This window comes from Fistularia commersonii, chromosome 24 (assembly GCF_037954325.1).
Source record: "Fistularia commersonii isolate RoL2024-O1a breed Wild chromosome 24, RoL_Fcom_v1.0, whole genome shotgun sequence".
Classification (NCBI taxonomy): domain Eukaryota; kingdom Metazoa; phylum Chordata; class Actinopteri; order Syngnathiformes; family Fistulariidae; genus Fistularia; species Fistularia commersonii.
Window position 1 is genome coordinate 6,098,929 of NC_141307.1, and position 19,009 is coordinate 6,117,937.

Below are 19,009 nucleotides of genomic sequence, written 5' to 3' on the forward strand. Positions count from 1 at the left end.
TTTGGACGCCAAGGTTTTCGAAAGCTTTTCAAGTGGTAGATTCTCGTGTGAGTGATGAGAGGGTCGATATTTCACGCACAAAACAAACCGATCAGCCGATGTCCTTTTCAAGTATGTGATTACCTCCAGCAGAATGCGATAGAAGTATAGTATATGTCTCTGACTATGAGTCCGCAACGCATGCGTCACATATAAATCTGTCATCAACCACTTGCACTCGGCCTCAGTTTAATATCCGAACCGTAATGTCAAACAGACATTACACTCCGTTTGAGAGATGTATTGCTGACCAATATTTCTGCTGTCTTTAAAACTAATAAGTATCAACATTAAAAGTAACCCTGGTCACAATCAATTAAGGATTGAAATACTTATCGATCAGTGACGGTCACTGGGTATTGCTCGCTGAAGCTTCTTGCAGTGTACGGATGTTCTCCTTTTCTCTGGCCAAACACAAACCACGCCCTCAACAGTTTCAGGCACGCTTTCAGAAACAGACTGTCCCGCACCCACGGCCGCAGTGCTTGGACAGGTGTGTGCAGGTGAATGAGTAAGCGGGGCCTGAACGTCTGTCTCCAGATCCCTTTTACATGTGAATTATTTCAGTTCGTTTGGTGCTTCGCAATTGGTCGCATCATTGGGAGCGGCCGTAAAAGCCCTTGCGTGATGACAGGCTGTAACAACATAAGAATTTCTTAAGAAATGAGCTAAAACTGTTATTATTCATTCAAAAGGACAAGTTTCGCATTCATTTTGAATACATGTGGAATTAAATCACTATAATCACTGAGGCCAAACTCTCATCTGACATGCAGTTATTCTTGCCTCACCTGATGCTGTAAATCAAAACAGTGACTTCTAGAGTATTACCGTGTCAATCCCCCCATATCTTCTAGCCTTATCACATCCACACACACGCTATCACATGTTCACATCATCACGCAGACAGAATGTCTAATTTACCTGGTAGGTGGGACATTTTTATGACCTCGGTAAAGACAAGTCCCAAACATAAAACACAAGCTCCGCCGTGGTCGTGTGACACGCTGGTATGTAGTATCTCGCCAGCGGGGCTTGCGCCTCACCTATCCGTATCTCCTCTTGACCTTTGTGTGACCGGGACGCACTTTGCACCGCGATGGCTGGTTATTTATGTCACGGCGAGTGTTGTTGAAATTCCAAGACCTTGTATCACAACACAAGATTGGCTTGGTTAAATGTCACCCCTCCTGCCATGTGGAACAAACTTTGTAACGGAAACCGCGTTACATGATGCACGCACTTCCTCAGCCATGGCTTCAGATGAACATCCCTGTGTTCATTTGCTGAAGTGGGGATTCGTGCCACCATGTTGCCTGCCATCTGGCAGCGCCATGCCGTGCTGCTCCACAGTGTGTGTGTCGATTTTGTCCCGGGTCATCGTGGAAGTAAATGCTGACGCCAGATAATGGTGTAAACACACACACACACATACACACACACACACACACACACACAAATACACACACACGTACACACATTGACATGGTCTTGTCCCTTGAGGTAGGAAATTTCCGCCCACTCCACACCTATTATCTTCCCTGACCCCTGACCCCGGACTGGTGACCTCGTGGTTGGCCAGCGCGCCCCGCCTCTGCGCTGGGATTGGTCAGTTTGACCCTCTTTGTGTTGCAAGCTGTGCTCTGCTGGGAATATGGAGACGCAGAGGCTGAGCTGGACATGGCGACCAAGAAGAACAGGAAATGGAAAGGAATACATAATGAACAGTAGTACTTGATTTATCCTTAAAAATGAGACCCTTAGGGTAATCATCTAAAAAGTGATTCTTTCCACCATGAAATTGAAAATGTTAAATTTAGATTTCAGTAACCAGAACCAGCGCTCGTATATTCTTGAGTCTTATGCATCTCTTGAATTAAAACGTCCCATTATTCTGTTTTCAAGTGTTTACTTCTACTGCACTGCGTAAGAGGCTGGGTGATGATGTCATAAATATTGAATCGATCCCAATGTACAGTTGCTTTAACGTTAGGAAGGAAAAGAGGCCGATAGCCAGAAACCTTTGGAGAGGAGGACATTTATCATTAGATTAACTATTTTGATTTATCACAAAAGTTCAAAGAATAACTAGTTGGGTTGGAGTTGTGAATTGATTTTGAGTATCATTGCTTCCTTGTGCGCGGGCGGTGTCTGGAATAGCGATGTTCTTGTTTTAGTAGCTGATCAAATATAAGTTATCTACTTTTTAAAGACTTGCCGATAATTTCATGATCAAGCGGTCCTTTTTTTATTTCTTAAAAGAAATCGAGCAATGCCATAATTATACATTTTAACCTTTTTTTCCGACAGATTGTTTGCAGCATTTCAAGCTGCCATCTCGTGCTCTTTTCACATTCTTCTGACATTTTATTGACCAGTTCAGAAAGCTCTTTTGTTGGCTGCAGGCCTTTGTTGGTGTATTTGCTTTTAAATGGTCCACTCTCATACCTTTGGTTATGTAAAACATTGACCAGATTGCGGCTTTACTTGAATACGGAAAATACTCCAGTAAAAACATTTTCAAAAAGAGGGTTTCGAAGGCTTCGGGGGGCGGGGCTAAGAATAAAATAGTTTATTCGGAAAATACAACTAACGAGTCAGTTTTCGCCATTCCCTCCATTTTCTTGTTGCGTGCCTGATTTAGTTGTCCCTTTAGCCACCCACCTCAAATGGGCTGGCAAAAGAGAGCAAGACCCCGCCTGCCTGGCTTTGTCCCTGCAGGGCTGTGGTGGGGGTGGGCCGTATGTGTCTTAAGACAGAGGTTGCAGATCACGACCTGTAAGGTTTAGGTGACCTCTGATCCCCGCGGCAGATATCACAAAGAGAGCCTTATCCCACCTCCCCTTCGTCCCTGTGAGGTCCTGCTCACCCTCTGACCTCTCAGAAAATGCCATGGGGGAAAAAATGGCAGGATTTCTCCCAAATCGTGAGTAATAAAAGCCAAAACTGTCAATGGTCAGTGTCACGTTTAATCACACAGTTGAGTTTTAGTCTTCCTTTCCCCCAGTATGTACATCTGTATCTACAAACCCCTGGTTCCCATACAAGGAGGTCAAACACTAAACCCCTGGCTTTAACTTAATTCACATGTTAAAATATGCCCTTAGATTGAAGTGAATACCAATGGGAAAAATTAAAAATGAGAGAAAAATAAACACCCAGATGATTATAAAATCCAGCTTAAGGTTATGGTTTATATATGCAAAGCTACATGGATTTTCTTGATTGATGCAAGACGCATTGATGTTGTCGTCCACGCGCTGAGTTCCCATATTTTAATAACGGGCCGTGTGTCGGCTTAGACCAGCAGATGTTGTCATTTGTGCCGTGTGAAGTGACTTCCTTGTCCCGGCCCCGGTTTCCTTTTCCCATCCAGGGAAGTCATTAGGTGTGAGGAAGGGATTCATCACAATAACAGAGCAGGTGTTTGCTTCCTCCACTTAGCAGGATATCACATACAGTGCCCTCTCTTTTAAGGCATCCTGATCCACTACATCCTGTTTCTGGGGTTCATCTGTGGTTCCTTCTGAGTAATAAAAAGGCTTTTCATATGATGCCGCTTCACAGATAAGCAGCTCCTGTAGCATTTTTTTCTTTTTGCTCGCAGAAATATGATCATGGCATGTGTGTGTGTGTTTTCTCCCAGCTGAGCATGGAGAAGGTCCAGGCCATGGCAGAGCAGGTGGAGATCAAGGCCAAGGTGGTGCAGACCGAAGTCAAGGCACTCGTCCTCAGACACAAGAAAGCGCTCGAGGAGAGGGAGTGCGAACTACTGTGGAAGGTGAGCTGCTGATCGTATTATGTTCTTTTGTTTTTTTGAATAAATTACTGGGATTGGAAAGAGTGCACTACGAGAGACGGAAAGAAATGACATTTTGCAAAGGTGTGTTACAGAAGTTCTGTGTTCACAAAATCCGGGCAAAACTAGAACAAAATTGGTAAGAAAGCTGCACATAACACAGTGACTGAACCTGTTGGTAATATAGTATGATGATGATGATGATAAAAGGACCCCGAGTCAGGACTGTATAAACTTTTTTTAATCGAGCATTAAATGCTTAACACGGTACCTTGAGTCAATTAATCGACGCGTTTATCATTCAGTGGATTCAGCAGGGGGGGGGGCCTTGAATACCGTTGGTTGTGAATCTCTGTGGATAATGAGAGCAAAGCGAGCACATTAAACATGCCTCGCTCAACAAAAACCCCTGTTCTTAGCAGCCTTCTGAGTGCCTTTGTATTTTCCATTCTTAAAAAAATGCATATCGTCAAACATCCATATTAACATCAAGTGTTAACCAACTGTGGGTCGCGTGGCTAGCTTATAAGAAGTTTAACATGCTGCGTAACAGGAGGTAAGCAGCATTCCTTTTGAAGGGGCGAGTCCTGAACCATCCAGAATCTTCTTATCCTAGACAAGCCTGTGGCAGGAGGGTGTGGGCTTCTCGCTGAGAACATTGTGCGCTTGTCTGGATTCCAGCTAATACGACTTGATGGTTCAATATTTGACATTCACTGCCAGCAGACATCATGGCCAGGCATCATCATCCACCCCTGAATGCACAAGGCGCACAGCGGAATACAGTTGATTGATCCAAATTGGCCGTTTGTGCAGCTGGAGGCTTTTTGTTTTGCAAATTCCTGATGTTTTTATCCTATTAGGACATTGTAAGGTAAACAAATCCAACAGGTATTTGCGGTCTGCTGAGTGACCTAAATCCATGTAATTTAATTATTAGCTGGCTAGCTATTCCGCTGGTATTGATTTTTATATGATAAAGGGTGCTTACACTGCTATCATTCATCAGGGTAATGCAATAATAAAAATCACGTGGCTTATTCCAGTACGGTCTTTGCGATGGAGGGGAGAGGCAGGGGGGACTTCAGCCTGACAGCGCATTTTTTATACTGATTGACAAATTATGAGATCAATCAATAAGGACATTTAACGCAAAACATTTCTCTCCTTAAAACAATCTTTCGCCAGACGTGATAAACATTAAGGTAAGTAGCAAAGGGCCGAGGGTTTGCGACTGAATGATTTAATACGGTTCCTCTGCTATCTTGCAATCACAAGAATGGACTCACGTGCACAGACGTGCATGTAACAGGACAATGTTATCAAAACAATTTGGATTACATTGGATATACTTGCCGTAAATGTAACATATTTGCATAGAAAACGGTTGTTTGATGGCAGTATTCAAAATAACAGAGCTCCTTGACCTCTGTCCATCTTATGTCAGGGCAAAATTGCTTTAAAGGAAACATTGTCCATTGAATTTGGAATTAGGATATAATGTCAAATGATTTACGATTTTGAAGATCTTTGTTTCAGTTTGAACGGTTCCACATTGACGTCTGGCATTTTAAGCATCGTGTCTCACATGAACTGTATGTTTGACATTGAATGACACGGCGGTCAATTAAACATGTGCGTCCAATGAACAATTGATCCAAAAAATAAGTAACCGAGTGTGACGTCCGAATATCTCCGAAAGCCAACCCCTTGATTCATCGTGAAGCGGTATTTTCATCGACCTCGTCGACCTTCACCGCTTCGAAGCATCTCAGCTCACAATCCATGCTATTGTACGGGTCAGCGGTGAAAGGAGTTTAAAATTTAATATAAATGACAGGAGAAAATGTTGATGAAGTTGGTGCCGGAGGCTTTTAGTATATTTCTACACCTGCCAATATATCCTACTTTAATACCTCTGCCTACCGTCAAAAGTAGCTCAGAAACATTGCAAGTTGTGTGTTATGCCCTCAGAATTTACAACTTGTATGTGTGTAGGTCAAAGTGTCAAAAAGAAGGTTTCCACTTACCGCCGTCCCTCTTTAACCCCCCCCCCCCCGCCCCTTACACAACCGCAGAACACACTCTTGATCTCAAGGCTGACACTCATTACAGGCGACGATAACCCTCAAACAAACACACACACGTGTAAACACACACGCAGAGTTGCTGCCATTTGCCTCGCTTTGAACTGATCGACTGTACACGTTTGCCTCTTGTAAGGTATGTAAGTGGTGAGTAGCGAGCAAGATTTACAATGATCTCTGTGCTTTCTCCCTTCATACGGTGGGAGTTGCAGGAGAACCAGAGGGGGCAGATAAAAGCTTCATTCTGAAGAAGGGAGGCGCACATGGGTTTTATGATGATCACATGGTGCTTAGAGTTGCTAAGAGGTTGCGCTGTGGTTCTCTCAGCAGGCAATGTTCTGTTAGCTGTTTCTTGTGCCGACCTGTTTAAAAAGCAGTGAGTGATTATGGTGAGTAAGTAGTTCTTACCAAACTAGCAGTCTGACACCTGCCTGAGCTAGCTCATTGTTGGGTTTCTACATTTTCTACATTGTGGGAAGTTCTGGGCAGCCCCCCCCCCCTTTTTTTTATACATGAAAGGTTTGCATTTGAATGGCCAGAGAGGTGAATGCCGCAGAAATTAGCTCCCGTTTCACCGTGGGTTCAACTGACAAATAAGCCCCCCACCCCCAAACTGAGTGATCAGTCAATCTGTCAGCTGAATAATAAACAAGCGGGGTTTATAACTCCACAGTCTTCCTCACATCAGTGAGGATGTCACGATTGTCTGGCAAGACACGTCTTTTGCGGTCTTGACTTTGTGTGCGCCCTGCTCACAATCACGTCTTTTGTCATGTGTCTTAGCGGCGCTGGCTTTTGTTTGCTTGGTCTCCTCACGTAAACCGACAGCCAGGTGAGATTCACGGAGGAAAGAAAGAATCGGCAACTGCGGCTCCTTAGTCACCTCCTCTCGACACTTGTGTCTGCAAAGATCTGCCTAAAGTTGAATCTGGGATTCATCGGGGGTGGCGAGCAACACAGTGACCAGTCATCTGGTCTTATCGCAATAAAAATAATATATGCATATGACTGGGTTCAAATCTCAGGACCTCTGTGTGTGGTTTGCATGTTCTCCCCATGTATTTATTCCCATCCAAAACCATGCCGTAGGTGAAGTGAAGACACCAAATTGTCCATTGGTAAGAAGTTGTTTATCTCCGCACAAACCAAGTGGCTATTTTGATAAGTTGCTGAAATGAGGTCGGCTTGCTTGCACAAACCGTGACCGTCGATCTCTTCGGTACTCACTTTTCCATGAGTGTGATCATCAGCTGGTAGGAAGGGAAAGTGAAGGACCCTGCTGTCGCTCAGCAACGCGTTCCCGAGCTCCAGGGGCTTTCCAGCAAATGATGGTTTTGCGGCGCCGAGTTTGTATCGTGGGAATTGCAGATGTCCCGGAATATGACAGATCATGCCAGAGAAGTCAAAAAGATTTATGGATGTAATGACAGAGGACATGCAAGTAATTGATTGGAGAGAAAGGGATGCAGAGAAAAGGGTTGGATGGAGGAGGATGATTGGCTGTGGCCACCAATGAGGGGAGAGGCTGAAAGGAAAAGATGGCAAATGAGTCCAGATTCAATATTAAAACTTGAAATACATCATAATATCTCAATCGGTACTTAATACAACTGCAAAATATATTACGGGGGTTTAATTTCAGTCCGTTCATCGTCCATTGTGATGAAACAATTTGTTTTGATCGGTTTGAGCCAAGCGCCCTCTTGTGGACCAAAGAGCAATTGATTTCACTCTTCTAGCACCAAAGCTACTTGAGTTATTCCTAGTGTGCACAAGCAAGAAAACGGGTTTGTTTTTTGTCTAGCATTGACACTGTAGATTTTCCTCCCACCCTAAATGTTGGTCTATTGCAACTTTTCTTTTTCACTTTCTCTCTGAAACGCACCCCAGCTTCTCCGCTCCGCCCTCAGTGTGCGCAAAGCTCTCCAGTTGTCGGCCCATCGGAAAGCCTAACTAAAGTCTTTGTCTTGGGCGACTATAAAGTGTAACTCTAGTCTCACAGATGCAAATTGCAGTTCCACTTATGTTGGGGATTAACAATAGACCCTCTCTCTAGGACTCTTAGTCCCCGCTCTTTTATCAAAAGTCCCTCTAACCATTGAGGCTGTGGGGCTATTGTGTTTTTCTTCTTTTTGTTAGGTGACGGTAAGTAAGAGGCCAATCCTTGCTTCTCAGGTTCTCCCGCCCTCTTTAATGCCTCGCTTTATTCTCGCTGACTGTACTGTAACTCTATCTGTCTACTCTCGGTAACAGAAATGTGTGTCCCTGTAACACTCAATCACCCATTTACAACCTCGCCTGTGCGCTGACACTGACCCGCTTCGCACTCGTAAAACGGGCTGGCCAGACCTCCAGTTGTGGAGAAATGGTGCCTCGCAGTAAAGTCAATGGGCCTGTTAGTTGCGTTTACTTCTCGTCACGATACCTTGACGATGTGAAGTTTTATTCCCGTTTTGGTTTTGTTTTTTAATCCACGTGTTCCGTGTACTAAACGCAGTGTGGCACAAGAGGAGAGGGACGGTCAAGTTCCCAGACAGCCCGGTGTCCGAGGCTGATTTATGCCACTTTCATGCAGTCTGGCAGACAGAGCGGAAGTAAATGATTTAGAGGATTTGAGGAATAGAATTGCACTTTCTGACAAATTTAAAAGGGGTTCATCTAAAACTGCGAATTGAAGTTGTTACCCACTCACCCGCATTCAAGAAGGTCAAGGGAACGCTCATGGGAAGAATTGTCCCGGGCTCCAGCCAGAGGAATGGACAGAAGTCCCATAGAACTGAAAACATGCTCATCCTGCATTTCTGCTGCTTATGCCAGTCTAATCTAATTATCACTTCTAAAAAGTAATAAAATTGAATTAAAAGAGGAAAGGAAGATTTTAAAGAAACAAACTAACAATGAAGCTTTATGTCAGCGGAAGCTTCTTCTGTTTTTTTCTTATCTGGCAGATTTTTCAGTTCCTTTTAGCTCATTTTTCTGGAACAATTCCTGACTTTGGATGCCAGCACTGCTGGGGGATGCTCATACTTTTGCAACTCTCGCTCCAGGTGGAGAAGATCCGTCAGGTGAAGGCCAAGTCCCTGTACCTTCAGGTGGAGAAGCTGCACCAGAGTCTGACCAAATTGGACAGCACCATCGCTGCCGTCAGCCAGGTGCTGGACGAGGGCCGCCACATCGACGTGCTGCTGGCCAGGGAGCGGATGCTGACTCAGATCCATGAGCTCAAAGCACTCAGGGGGCTGCTGCAGCCGCAGGAGGACGACCGCTTCATGTTCACACCTCCAGATCAGGTAAGACGAAGGAACGGGGGGGAAAAAAACAACCCGTGCCTGGAAATCATATTAAACACCCTTGGATTTCATCCAGGAATCCTTTAAGAAAATGAAGTTGCCTAATGTTTCCTCAAGGATTTCCTGATCCCTTACCTTTTTAAGCTTTCCCAGTGAAACCATCCACCAACATTCCCTCATAATTGCACCCCTTAAAGGGGAAAAACAAGGGCGGCACAAAAAAGCGAGGGGGGTGACAGGGACATGTTGGAGAAAATCCCCTTGGATCATTCATTGCCTCTTATTTTTTGGGAAATATGTCCGTGTCCTGTGTTATGACAGGAGCTGCAGTGGAAGCCTCGGTCGAGACACTCCAGATTTTATTCCACGCTAAACCAGGAGAAGAAAATATTTCTCCTGTTTAGCAAGTCCTTGCAGCGGGATATTGAATTAAAGTTTGATTTTTCTGTCACATTTGTGGAAATTTTCCATGTTAAACTTTTAATCTAAGATAATCTGGTGACCCTGCAGGCTCTGTACATCGCCATCCAGTCCATGGGCCTGATCAGCAGTGGAGCCTTTGCCCCGGTAACTAAGGCTCACGGCGAAGGTCTGAAAAGCGCCCTCCGTGGAAAGCCCGCCTCCTTTACCGTGATTGGATACGACCACGACGGCGAGCCGCGTCTCTCCGGCGGCGACACGGTCTCCGCCATTGTCATGTCTGTGGCCGACAGTAACCTTTCCGCGGCAGAAGTTACCGACCACCAGAACGGCTCCTACACTGTCAGCTACCTGCCCAAATGCGAGGGGGAGCACCTGGTGTCGGTGCTCGTCTGTAACCAGCACATCCAGGGAAGCCCTTTCAAGGTCACGGTGAAATCCGGGCGGAGCTACGGCTCCCTGGGCTCCCAGGTGTCATCCTTCGGGTGCGAGGGCGAGGGAGACGGTCAGCTGTGCCGGCCCTGGGGAATCAGCGTGGACAAGGAAGGATACGTGGTGGTGGCGGATCGCAGTAACAACCGCATACAGGTAGAACCCACAGGAGAAATATACCGTAATTTCCGGACTATTGAGCGCACCTTTATATAAGCCGCACCGGCTAGCCAATCGCTGTCTTGGTCTTCCTCCTGCACACTTAAACTGTCAAAGTCGCCTTCTTCGGTGTCAGAGTTGAGAGGGACTCAGAATTTCCCGGTCATTTCATCGGTCCGATGTGACGAGTATAAATGTTTTAGCGGCGTGAAGCTTGTTAGCCCCCCCCCCCCCAAATAAAGTCCATATATTAGCCCTATCGTTGTTTACGTGAAAAAAGTCGCAGCTTATCGTCCAGAAATTACGGTACATAAACTGCATTACTACTGCCTGTATTTTTCATCCAGGTGTAAGTAAAGAGATGTCAATTTTACCGTTTTTTTTTTTTATTTTATTTTTTTTATTCTGACCTGGAAATTAAAAAGGTGAGGTGTAGAATGAAATATTACGGTATCTGTATTCACTCTGATGTGTCACTCTATTTTGTATCACCTTATTTATTTATGACAGCTTAAACACAGCCCACATTCATACAAGGCATGTTTTATATTATTGACATCCAATCTTTTAACCGCAGAATTATTAGCATTTTTTGAAATAATCATTAACATCGTGGCTCTGTTTTTTTTTTCTTTTTTCTGAATAGGCCATTTATAATCAAATTTCCTAAATTCCGTATATTATTAAAAGTTTCAGGCGGAGAGGCATTTGAAGGAAAAGAAAAAAGTCTTGAATGGTCTCAAATGAAACTTCAGCTGTACAAACCTGGTTTTGAAGCCAGTGAAAATATTTGTTCTCACAACTTTCTTACGGCCTCAGACAGACGGCACCAGGAAGGAGACCCGACCCAACATTTGATCGCAGCCTTTGCTCACGTCCATATTGATAACCGCAGATCTTTACAAACGGTCATCAGTTTTGGTGCCATACTTTTGTTGAGCGCTCATGAATTGCAGATCCCCAAAAATTATTATTTCTCACTATTGGCTGCGTTTCCTTCCCAAGAGAGTCCGCTCAGCCTGACAAATGAACACCTGAAGAGAAATCCGCAGCGAGATTGTATTTAACCCTGAAGTCACTCGGTCGTTAATGCAAGCTCCACACTGTTGATCTTAGGAAGAAATATTTATGTAGCGCTATATTTGCTGAGCAAACTTTGCGTTGGAGCCAGGAAGAGTGAGGGAAGCTTTTCCTTTTCCCTTCCCTATAAACACACACACGTGCATATATTTATACATACTGATTGCTTATGTGAAAAATGAGAAGAGCAAGTTAGCCGTGCCTTTACAATAGCAGGAAGAGCAAGGAATTCCACAGAACCTGAGCAGAAATTTTAGCCAGTATGCCTTCGAACATGGAATAAACTGTCATTTAACGTCAAAATAATCAGAGGGAATCAATACTTTGCAATCTTTCCACAGATATTCAAGCCCTGCGGCACCTTCCACCATAAGTTTGGCTCTCTGGGTTCACGGCCCGGTCAGTTTGATCGTCCTGCCGGGGTCGCGTGTGACAGTCAGAGGCGAATCATTGTGGCCGACAAGGACAATCACCGTGTGCAGGTGGGGCCGCTTTATCAATATGTGCCATTTGGCTTCTGATGGTGTTTTATTTTTGACGGGAAGTGGAAAAGTCAATTTAGCTGTCAACACTCACCCTCCCCGGTAATTTGATTGATTTCAATTTCATCTGGAAGTGACACGAGTCAATTGGCAGCCGTTGAAAAGAAATCTGAAGCATCAGTTAAATAAAAGAAAACATAAATTATTGGCACCTGAAAAGTAATTGGAAAAAAGCCAGAAGACGAGAAATGTCTTGCGATTGCCACTCATCCAGATAATGGCTAATTCTCAAAATTAAAATCTGTCAGTGGCAACTGGACTTATGCAACTGGAAATATGTTTGTATATCTGTCCATGTGTCTGAACAGTCCTTTATGGAAATCCAAGTTGAATAAAACATCTCAATTATCAGATATAAACTCTTTCGATGCGGTTCCGTTGTACGTTACTATTAAAATCGTGGCTTATGACTTTCCTGATCTTCAGCGCTGACCCATCCTGTGCCGTACTCAAACCTCCAAAGGCCAGAAAATGTGTATACTAAAAAAAAAGGAAAGACTTAAGAGCCTGTTAGCTTCTGAAAACGTCTAAACTCTGTCCTGAGTGTAAACACGCGGCTCCTCGTGCTTATTCTCGCCTTGCTCTGATGTAAACACGACGGGCTCTAAGACGCTCTCTCTGTCTGACAGGTGTTTACGTTTGAGGGCCAGTTCCTGCTGAAGTTTGGGGAAAAGGGTACCAAGAATGGGCAGTTCAACTATCCCTGGGATGTTGCTGTCAACTCTGAGGGTAAGATCCTGGTCTCGGACACCAGGAACCACCGAGTGCAGCTCTTTTCCCCCGACGGCTCCTTCCTCAACAAGTACGGCTTCGAGGGGGCTCTGTGGAAACACTTTGACTCTCCCAGGGGAGTGGCCTTCAACCACGAGGACCACCTGGTGGTGACCGATTTCAACAACCACCGGCTCCTTGTCATCCGACCGGACTGCCAGTCGGCCCGGTTCCTGGGGTCCGAGGGCATCGGTAACGGGCAGTTTCTGCGGCCGCAGGGCGTCGCCGTGGACCAGGAGAACCGCATCATCGTGGCGGACTCGCGCAACCACCGGGTCCAGGTGTTTGAGCCCAACGGAAACTTCTTATGCAAATTTGGAACGCAGGGAAGCGGTTTTGGACAGATGGACCGGCCCTCTGGCGTGGCCGTGACGCCCGACGGCGTCATCGTGGTTGTCGACTTCGGAAATAATCGTATTCTCAAGTTCTGAAAAAAAAAAACAAAACCAAAAAAAAAAAAAAAAAATTTAAAAAGACAAAAAAAAAGATATTTTTACATTTTCTCCCTCCGTTTGGCTTTTTCCGATGAAGGAAATGGTAGAGAGAGAATGAATTAGTAAACAACAAAAGGAAAAACAGGAGGAGAGCTCATAGAGGATTGAGAGTGTCCGGATGAGAAGGGGAATGCAGCCTCAATTTTTTTTTTTCTTCTTTTAAAACACAGTTTCACTCGTGTTCTGCAAATCTTTGGCGTGAACTTTCAAGGGGACCCTCGACAAATCGATAATCAATAGAAAAAGAGCCATGTTCTTTCCCTTCCTCAATCGCAGCTGCTCCCAACCTTCTCTGGAAGCTCTCCTCAAGTTTCCTACTCAGGGAATTTCTCACTTTTCTTGAAATCTTGTGCCCTCTGCTCCATACCTACCTCATTTAGCTCTTTATGAATGTACTCATAGTCACTGAGCAGAGGTTTAGTCCGTGAAGTTTTACAAAGATAAGTCTACCTCTATACTTTGTTATTTAAGAGAGACAAAAAAAAAAAGAAAGAACGAAAGAAAGAAAATAGACTCTTCAGTTGATATTTGCACAGGATCAATGGAATTCTTGCTGTGCATTTCGAATTATGAGTTAAGTGAACCTCCTGAATGTTGTTGCTGAGACAATACTCAGAACGCTGTAGAGGCTGCATGATTTATTCTCATTTAGAAGGCTTTGCTAGGAAGGAAACTAGGGTACAGCAGTGTCCTTTCATATTTTTAGGCTTTTTTTTTGACACATGCATCGACCCTTTTCTTGCTCTGCACAGTCAGCAGAGCCCTCCCTCCCTGAGAAAAATGAAAAAAAGAGCGTGAAGCCATGCCAAACTCGACAGAATCAGAAATCGCTCAGGTCATGTTTGGACTGATTCGAAAAGGATCAGGACTAGCCAGGCTCTTCGATAGCTTTACTCGTAAAAGTCGTCGTGAATTAGTAAGGAATTTGGGGGGGAAAATTAAATGTTGGAATTCCTCTCCTAAACGATCCCTCAAAAGAGCCCGCAAGGGACAGAATATATTAGGCTGATCGTAACCCAGGGTTTGCTTCTTCAATCCCTCAATTTGTGTCTGATAAGACCATACGAATAATTTTGATGAAACAGACAACCTGCTTCGTAGCTCCCCGGCACCACCGTGGTAGTCGAGCTGCGTACCCTCCGAAAAGGCAGGACCCATTGGAAATGTATTCGGAGATGAGACCCCCCCCTCCCGCCCTTCGCACCCTTCCCGAAGCCGTATTAGTGACATTGACGTAAAGATTTAATCATTGAAATTAATGAAACCTTGCTGACGAGGCATGCTGTGTGACAAAAGCCTCAGAGGTGGACACCTCCGTCGGCTGTCCGGAGGACATTGACACCAGTTTTAATGAAACAATCCTTTGGATGCAGGTTGTGGTTGAAAGCCACCCTTTTTTGGCTTCTGGGGCCCAAATGCTTGATTAAACCCGATGAATTTTGCGATCGCAAGGCCCCTGCCCCTATTTTCCTTTTCTCCTTTTTTGCTTGATGCGGAGACCGAGGCAGCGTCTTCAGGTCCCGTGTTAGAAGACCACTCCTCTAAAGATGGAGGTCTGTAGACCAACAACTTGAGTCAACCAAAGTTAGAATTTCTGCACAATGGCCAACTTAAATATGGCAAATAACAATAGCAAAAAAAAAAAACCCAAACCTTTATAGATGTTTGTCTAGAGCCTGACCGATGCAGATACCGATATTTGAATAATCTAATAACACTTGAATAATCTGCCCCACCCGGACCTACGAAGTGCCATCCGAACGTCCCAAAGTCACCTGAACACCAGAAATTCAAACCAGAAAGGTGTTGCATTTAACTTGGGATCCGAAACCCACAAAGTAGCTTTCTGACGTCGAGGCACAGCTAAACACCAGCGTCCGAGGAGCTTCGGCGTGGGGCACCCGCAGACAACGGACCAATAAAATAACAAGATATGTATATCGGTCGGGCTCTAGGTTTTCGTAATCATTGTTGCCGGGAAGACTAAAGTTAACAGCACTGTCTGCGTGGAGATCGGTTTCTCCCGCTGGAGAACCGTCACATCCCGCGACCACTATGTGAAGCGGGCGCAAAAAAATCCTGGTCAACGTCCTGGTCAACAACTTGCGCCAAAGACAACACTTTTCTTCTTCTCGCGCTCATTCGCCTCACCCCCCTTAAAATGATGCGGCTCACATTTATCATTATAGGATGACCCAAAGGCTCAAAGTAGCGCCTAAGAAAAAAAAAAGACAAAACAATAGCCTTTGCACCCCTAATCCAATCCCACAAGAACGAGTAGATCCAAATGCTTTGCATTGGATGCGTTGTTGCGTTTCAAAACCCTTTAACCATTCGTTCAATCCGCGTCTTACCGGAAGCGCGAGACAATTCAGGTTCCGTCGTCACTCCCTTAGCATAGTGTTGAGAATAATGGGATCGAATGAAAGAATAGACCGACTTGCTCCGGCCTCTGAGGACGGAGCTCGTCCGCACATGATCGGGATTCACATCCTCACATCTCAGACGTATCTTTGTACCCGAGCGGTTGTTTTACCTCTTTTCCTCGTATACCTCGCGTCCAGAAGCCCCCCACCCTCCCCTGGCCACGCAAAGCTACTGCTCCTTAAAACATCCAAATACCTCGACTTGTTACACACATCTTAAATACCTCATTTCTTTTATTTAAACGTACCTCATCAGATATTTATACCTCAAACATATACCTCATTCTTACTCTTGTCGTGTCGCAGTGCAGTACATGTCCCATCTCTAGGACCAAAGATCGTGGTACTGTCTCATGTTTGACAGCTTAAACAATGTATTGTGGTCCCTCAGCCCTGAACACCTCGACCGGTTTGTTGCATTGCATACTGTAGAAAGAAATGCCTTTTAAAAATTAAAAAAAAAAAATCACCAAGAAACCAAATATTTCAGACCGAAAGCATCGTGCCAAAATGATCTCTGAGAGTTCTGTGCCAAACAGCGTTGGCATCCGGACCGTGCGGTTATGACAGCAAGTGTCACTGGACCATAATATCAGAGATACAAATGTAAGATCGGAGCGAGCGAGGATAAATCCTGGCTCTCTGATTGGATGCACTTAAGGGGGCTGGGCCCCGACTATCTTTACCTCATGATGATGAACGAGCAGATTCCACTTGTACTTTGTTACTGTGCGCAACAGGGGGGGAAGAGGAAACCGCCTCTTTTAGAGCGTTTAAACATTACAAATCCGCCTTTTTTAAATGCACAAGAATGACCTCCGATTCCAGCACAATCTACCGATATTTCAGCGTGCCGTTTGGCACTTTTCGGACTGTGGCTTCATAAATACACAAAGGTTTATATGACCTTAAGGGACAGTTCACCCTAAAATCACATCAGCTGTAGAGATTCCTTTCTTTCCAGGGCCTCGAAACTGCTAAAACCCGGACCCCGGTCTGCTGAAGATAATGTTCTGGGGCATTATTGTTTGGAAGCTGTCACGCGCAGATCTGGAAAGAGAGGGTTCCCCAGGGGTAAAACAAGTTCCTTTGAAATCACATTGCGGCTATAAATCTATTCTAGGAACTTGTACTCGAAAACGACACCTTAGCATCCGGCTGGCAAGATTCTTGCGAAATATCAACATCGGGAATCAGGAATCTCCTCTCTCATCTAGTTTTTGGGGTGAACTGTCCCTTGAAATGCAAGTATTAGCACACAGACGGCGAGCCGGTTTGAGTCGACCTGCTGCTTTTGAACGCAACGCTCGGTTCCCACCCACAGCTAACCTTGTTTTTTTTTTTGCATTTCAGTATTACTGTGTGAAACGTTCATTCATGTCTGCATCTTTTTTTAAAATTACGATCGCAGCATTCTATCCTTAAGATCTTTAGGTCTTCACTCTTTAAGAGGAAAAACAAGTTGTATTTTAAAACCATTGTCTTTCTCTTTTTTTTTTTCATTGCATGCTTTAAAAGTCCTTGTATTATACTGACAGATAGGTGTTGGAATCCTCGAGACGGGGCGGGTAACGACGTATTGGGCTGATTTTTACCAAAATATATACCCAAAGATGTGTATGTGTGTTAGGATTGCGTTGGATGGATTTAACCTTTGACCTTTGCGATTGTATTTCTTCTTCTCTTGAGGCTCCGCAGAGCACAACCTGTTCAGCCAGCCGTGCCTCAACTCCCCAACACCGTAGAGGCAGTACTCGGATACACGCAGGAGGCCACCCCCACACCCATTAGTGCTTATTTGTCTTGGCCCTCCGACACGCGTTGAGTTAGATGTTAAATCGGTGGCCATTTTTCTCCGACCCCCGTGACCCGCCGCTCTGTCCTCTCCTCACGCCAGGAATTAGCGCTGCTTCTCCGGCACAAAACGACGACAGCAATCTTTGTCAGGAATCCCAAGAAGTGAGTTGACGCGCCTGCTGAGCACGTGACGGATCGCCGCCGCGGCTTTTGTCGTTTTAGAAAGGAAACGGTCGGGCCCCTGCGTTTTTGTTTTTTTTTTTGTCCACCATTTTATTTCTGGCCTCAAGGCTTTAAGAGAGAGAAATAAACAAAGCTGCAACAGGTGACGCGTGAAAGGTCATAGACCTCCTTTTAATGATTGTATACTCAAAAGATAGGATCAGAAAAGTGGTTGGGAAATTTAGAAAGGAAAATAAAAAAAAATTATATATATATATATATATATATAAATATATATATATAAGATAAAACTCAGGTAGTTCTCCGTGGCCCTGTAACCCAGGTGTCTCGTTGTCCCCGTAGTGAAGACGTAGTGATATTTCTTTTCCTCCCATTGTCCTGTTTGGACCTCTCAGTACTAGTCTTGATTCTTTTGTGTGTCCATTTACATATTATAAAACAAATTATTCCTCCCTCTGAAATCTATTGATTAATTTTTTCCCCCCTGATTTACCCCCACCCCTCAAAAAAAAAAAAAGTACAAATACTTCACACCACTCGATGCCCATTGACCCTTTTAGAATGTATTTTGTGAAGAAAAGGGTGAAATGGGATCTCGCCGATGCTCAGCTCGCCAGCACCGTCCACCTGCTCGTAACGCGGGACCGAACGGAAGCCGGGGGCCGCTCGGGGTCGCACCCATCATCTCGTGGCGCTTTTGCGAGTTCCACCCCAGCAATACTGAGGGAAGCAGGTGGAGAACACACAGGTGGAACACGAGGCGCCGTGCTCAGAACGGGCCCGAGGCTTCCGCGTCTGTCGCGGTCTTTCGCGCGGCAGCGTGGATGGGGTGTCGTGTTTGTGCGCCGCATCTGTTGTCTGAGCAGAAAATCCACTGAATGTATCCTCCTCACAGTCCTGGAGGCAGGGCGAGCCGGCGGGGGCCAGCTGAGTTTAGATGGGTGCTGCTGGCACTTCTGCGCTGCCATGTGGGCACTTGTGTGTGTGTGTGTGTTTTTGTGCGAGTGCGCACGTTTTTCGACATCTAGTGCGCGTTGGCCGGCACACCTTCCCTCCTTTTTAGCACACACACGCACTCACACACACTTGCTCACGGTGCGCGGGGTGGAAGTGCAGATGTCAGGTCTTCAGTCTAAATAAGGCAAAGGAGACTATAATATATTGGCCACCCGCTGCTCCCTCTGCACTCTGTGGACTTTAAACATTTCCTATGCAGTTTTTTTGTTTTGTTTTGTTGTTTACACTTAAATAAAGTTGTATTTCTTTGACTTCAAAATGTGTGACTGTTATTTCTCTCTTTTAACTGCTCCGCTTTAAATCGGTCAACCGTGTCACCCAGGAAGTGCAAATAAAATGTAAATATACTCCTAGGATTAAGGAATTGGCTCAAATGACATGTTGGCACCCAGAATAGGAGGGGGCGCTGCAATCGGGTTTCTTAGTTGTGCTCGACTGATCCGAAGGTGACCCCAGCGAGGGAGACCTAACTT

General features: G+C 45.1%; 1 protein-coding gene across 1 annotated transcript in view; it reads left to right on the plus strand.

Moving 5' to 3' along the window:
* trim71 (tripartite motif containing 71, E3 ubiquitin protein ligase) overlaps positions 1 to 18,793 on the plus strand; it is a 38,624-nt gene extending 19,831 nt beyond the window's left edge. Inside the window, exons 3-7 of the mRNA XM_086171446.1 lie at positions 3,686 to 3,820; positions 8,973 to 9,215; positions 9,726 to 10,223; positions 11,648 to 11,788; positions 12,478 to 18,793. Coding sequence (XP_086027572.1) covers positions 3,686 to 3,820; positions 8,973 to 9,215; positions 9,726 to 10,223; positions 11,648 to 11,788; positions 12,478 to 13,050 — 1,590 coding nt within the window. The 3' untranslated portion in view covers positions 13,051 to 18,793. The remainder of the gene's footprint in view (positions 1 to 3,685; positions 3,821 to 8,972; positions 9,216 to 9,725; positions 10,224 to 11,647; positions 11,789 to 12,477) is intronic.
* The last annotated feature ends 216 nt before the right edge of the window (positions 18,794 to 19,009 follow it).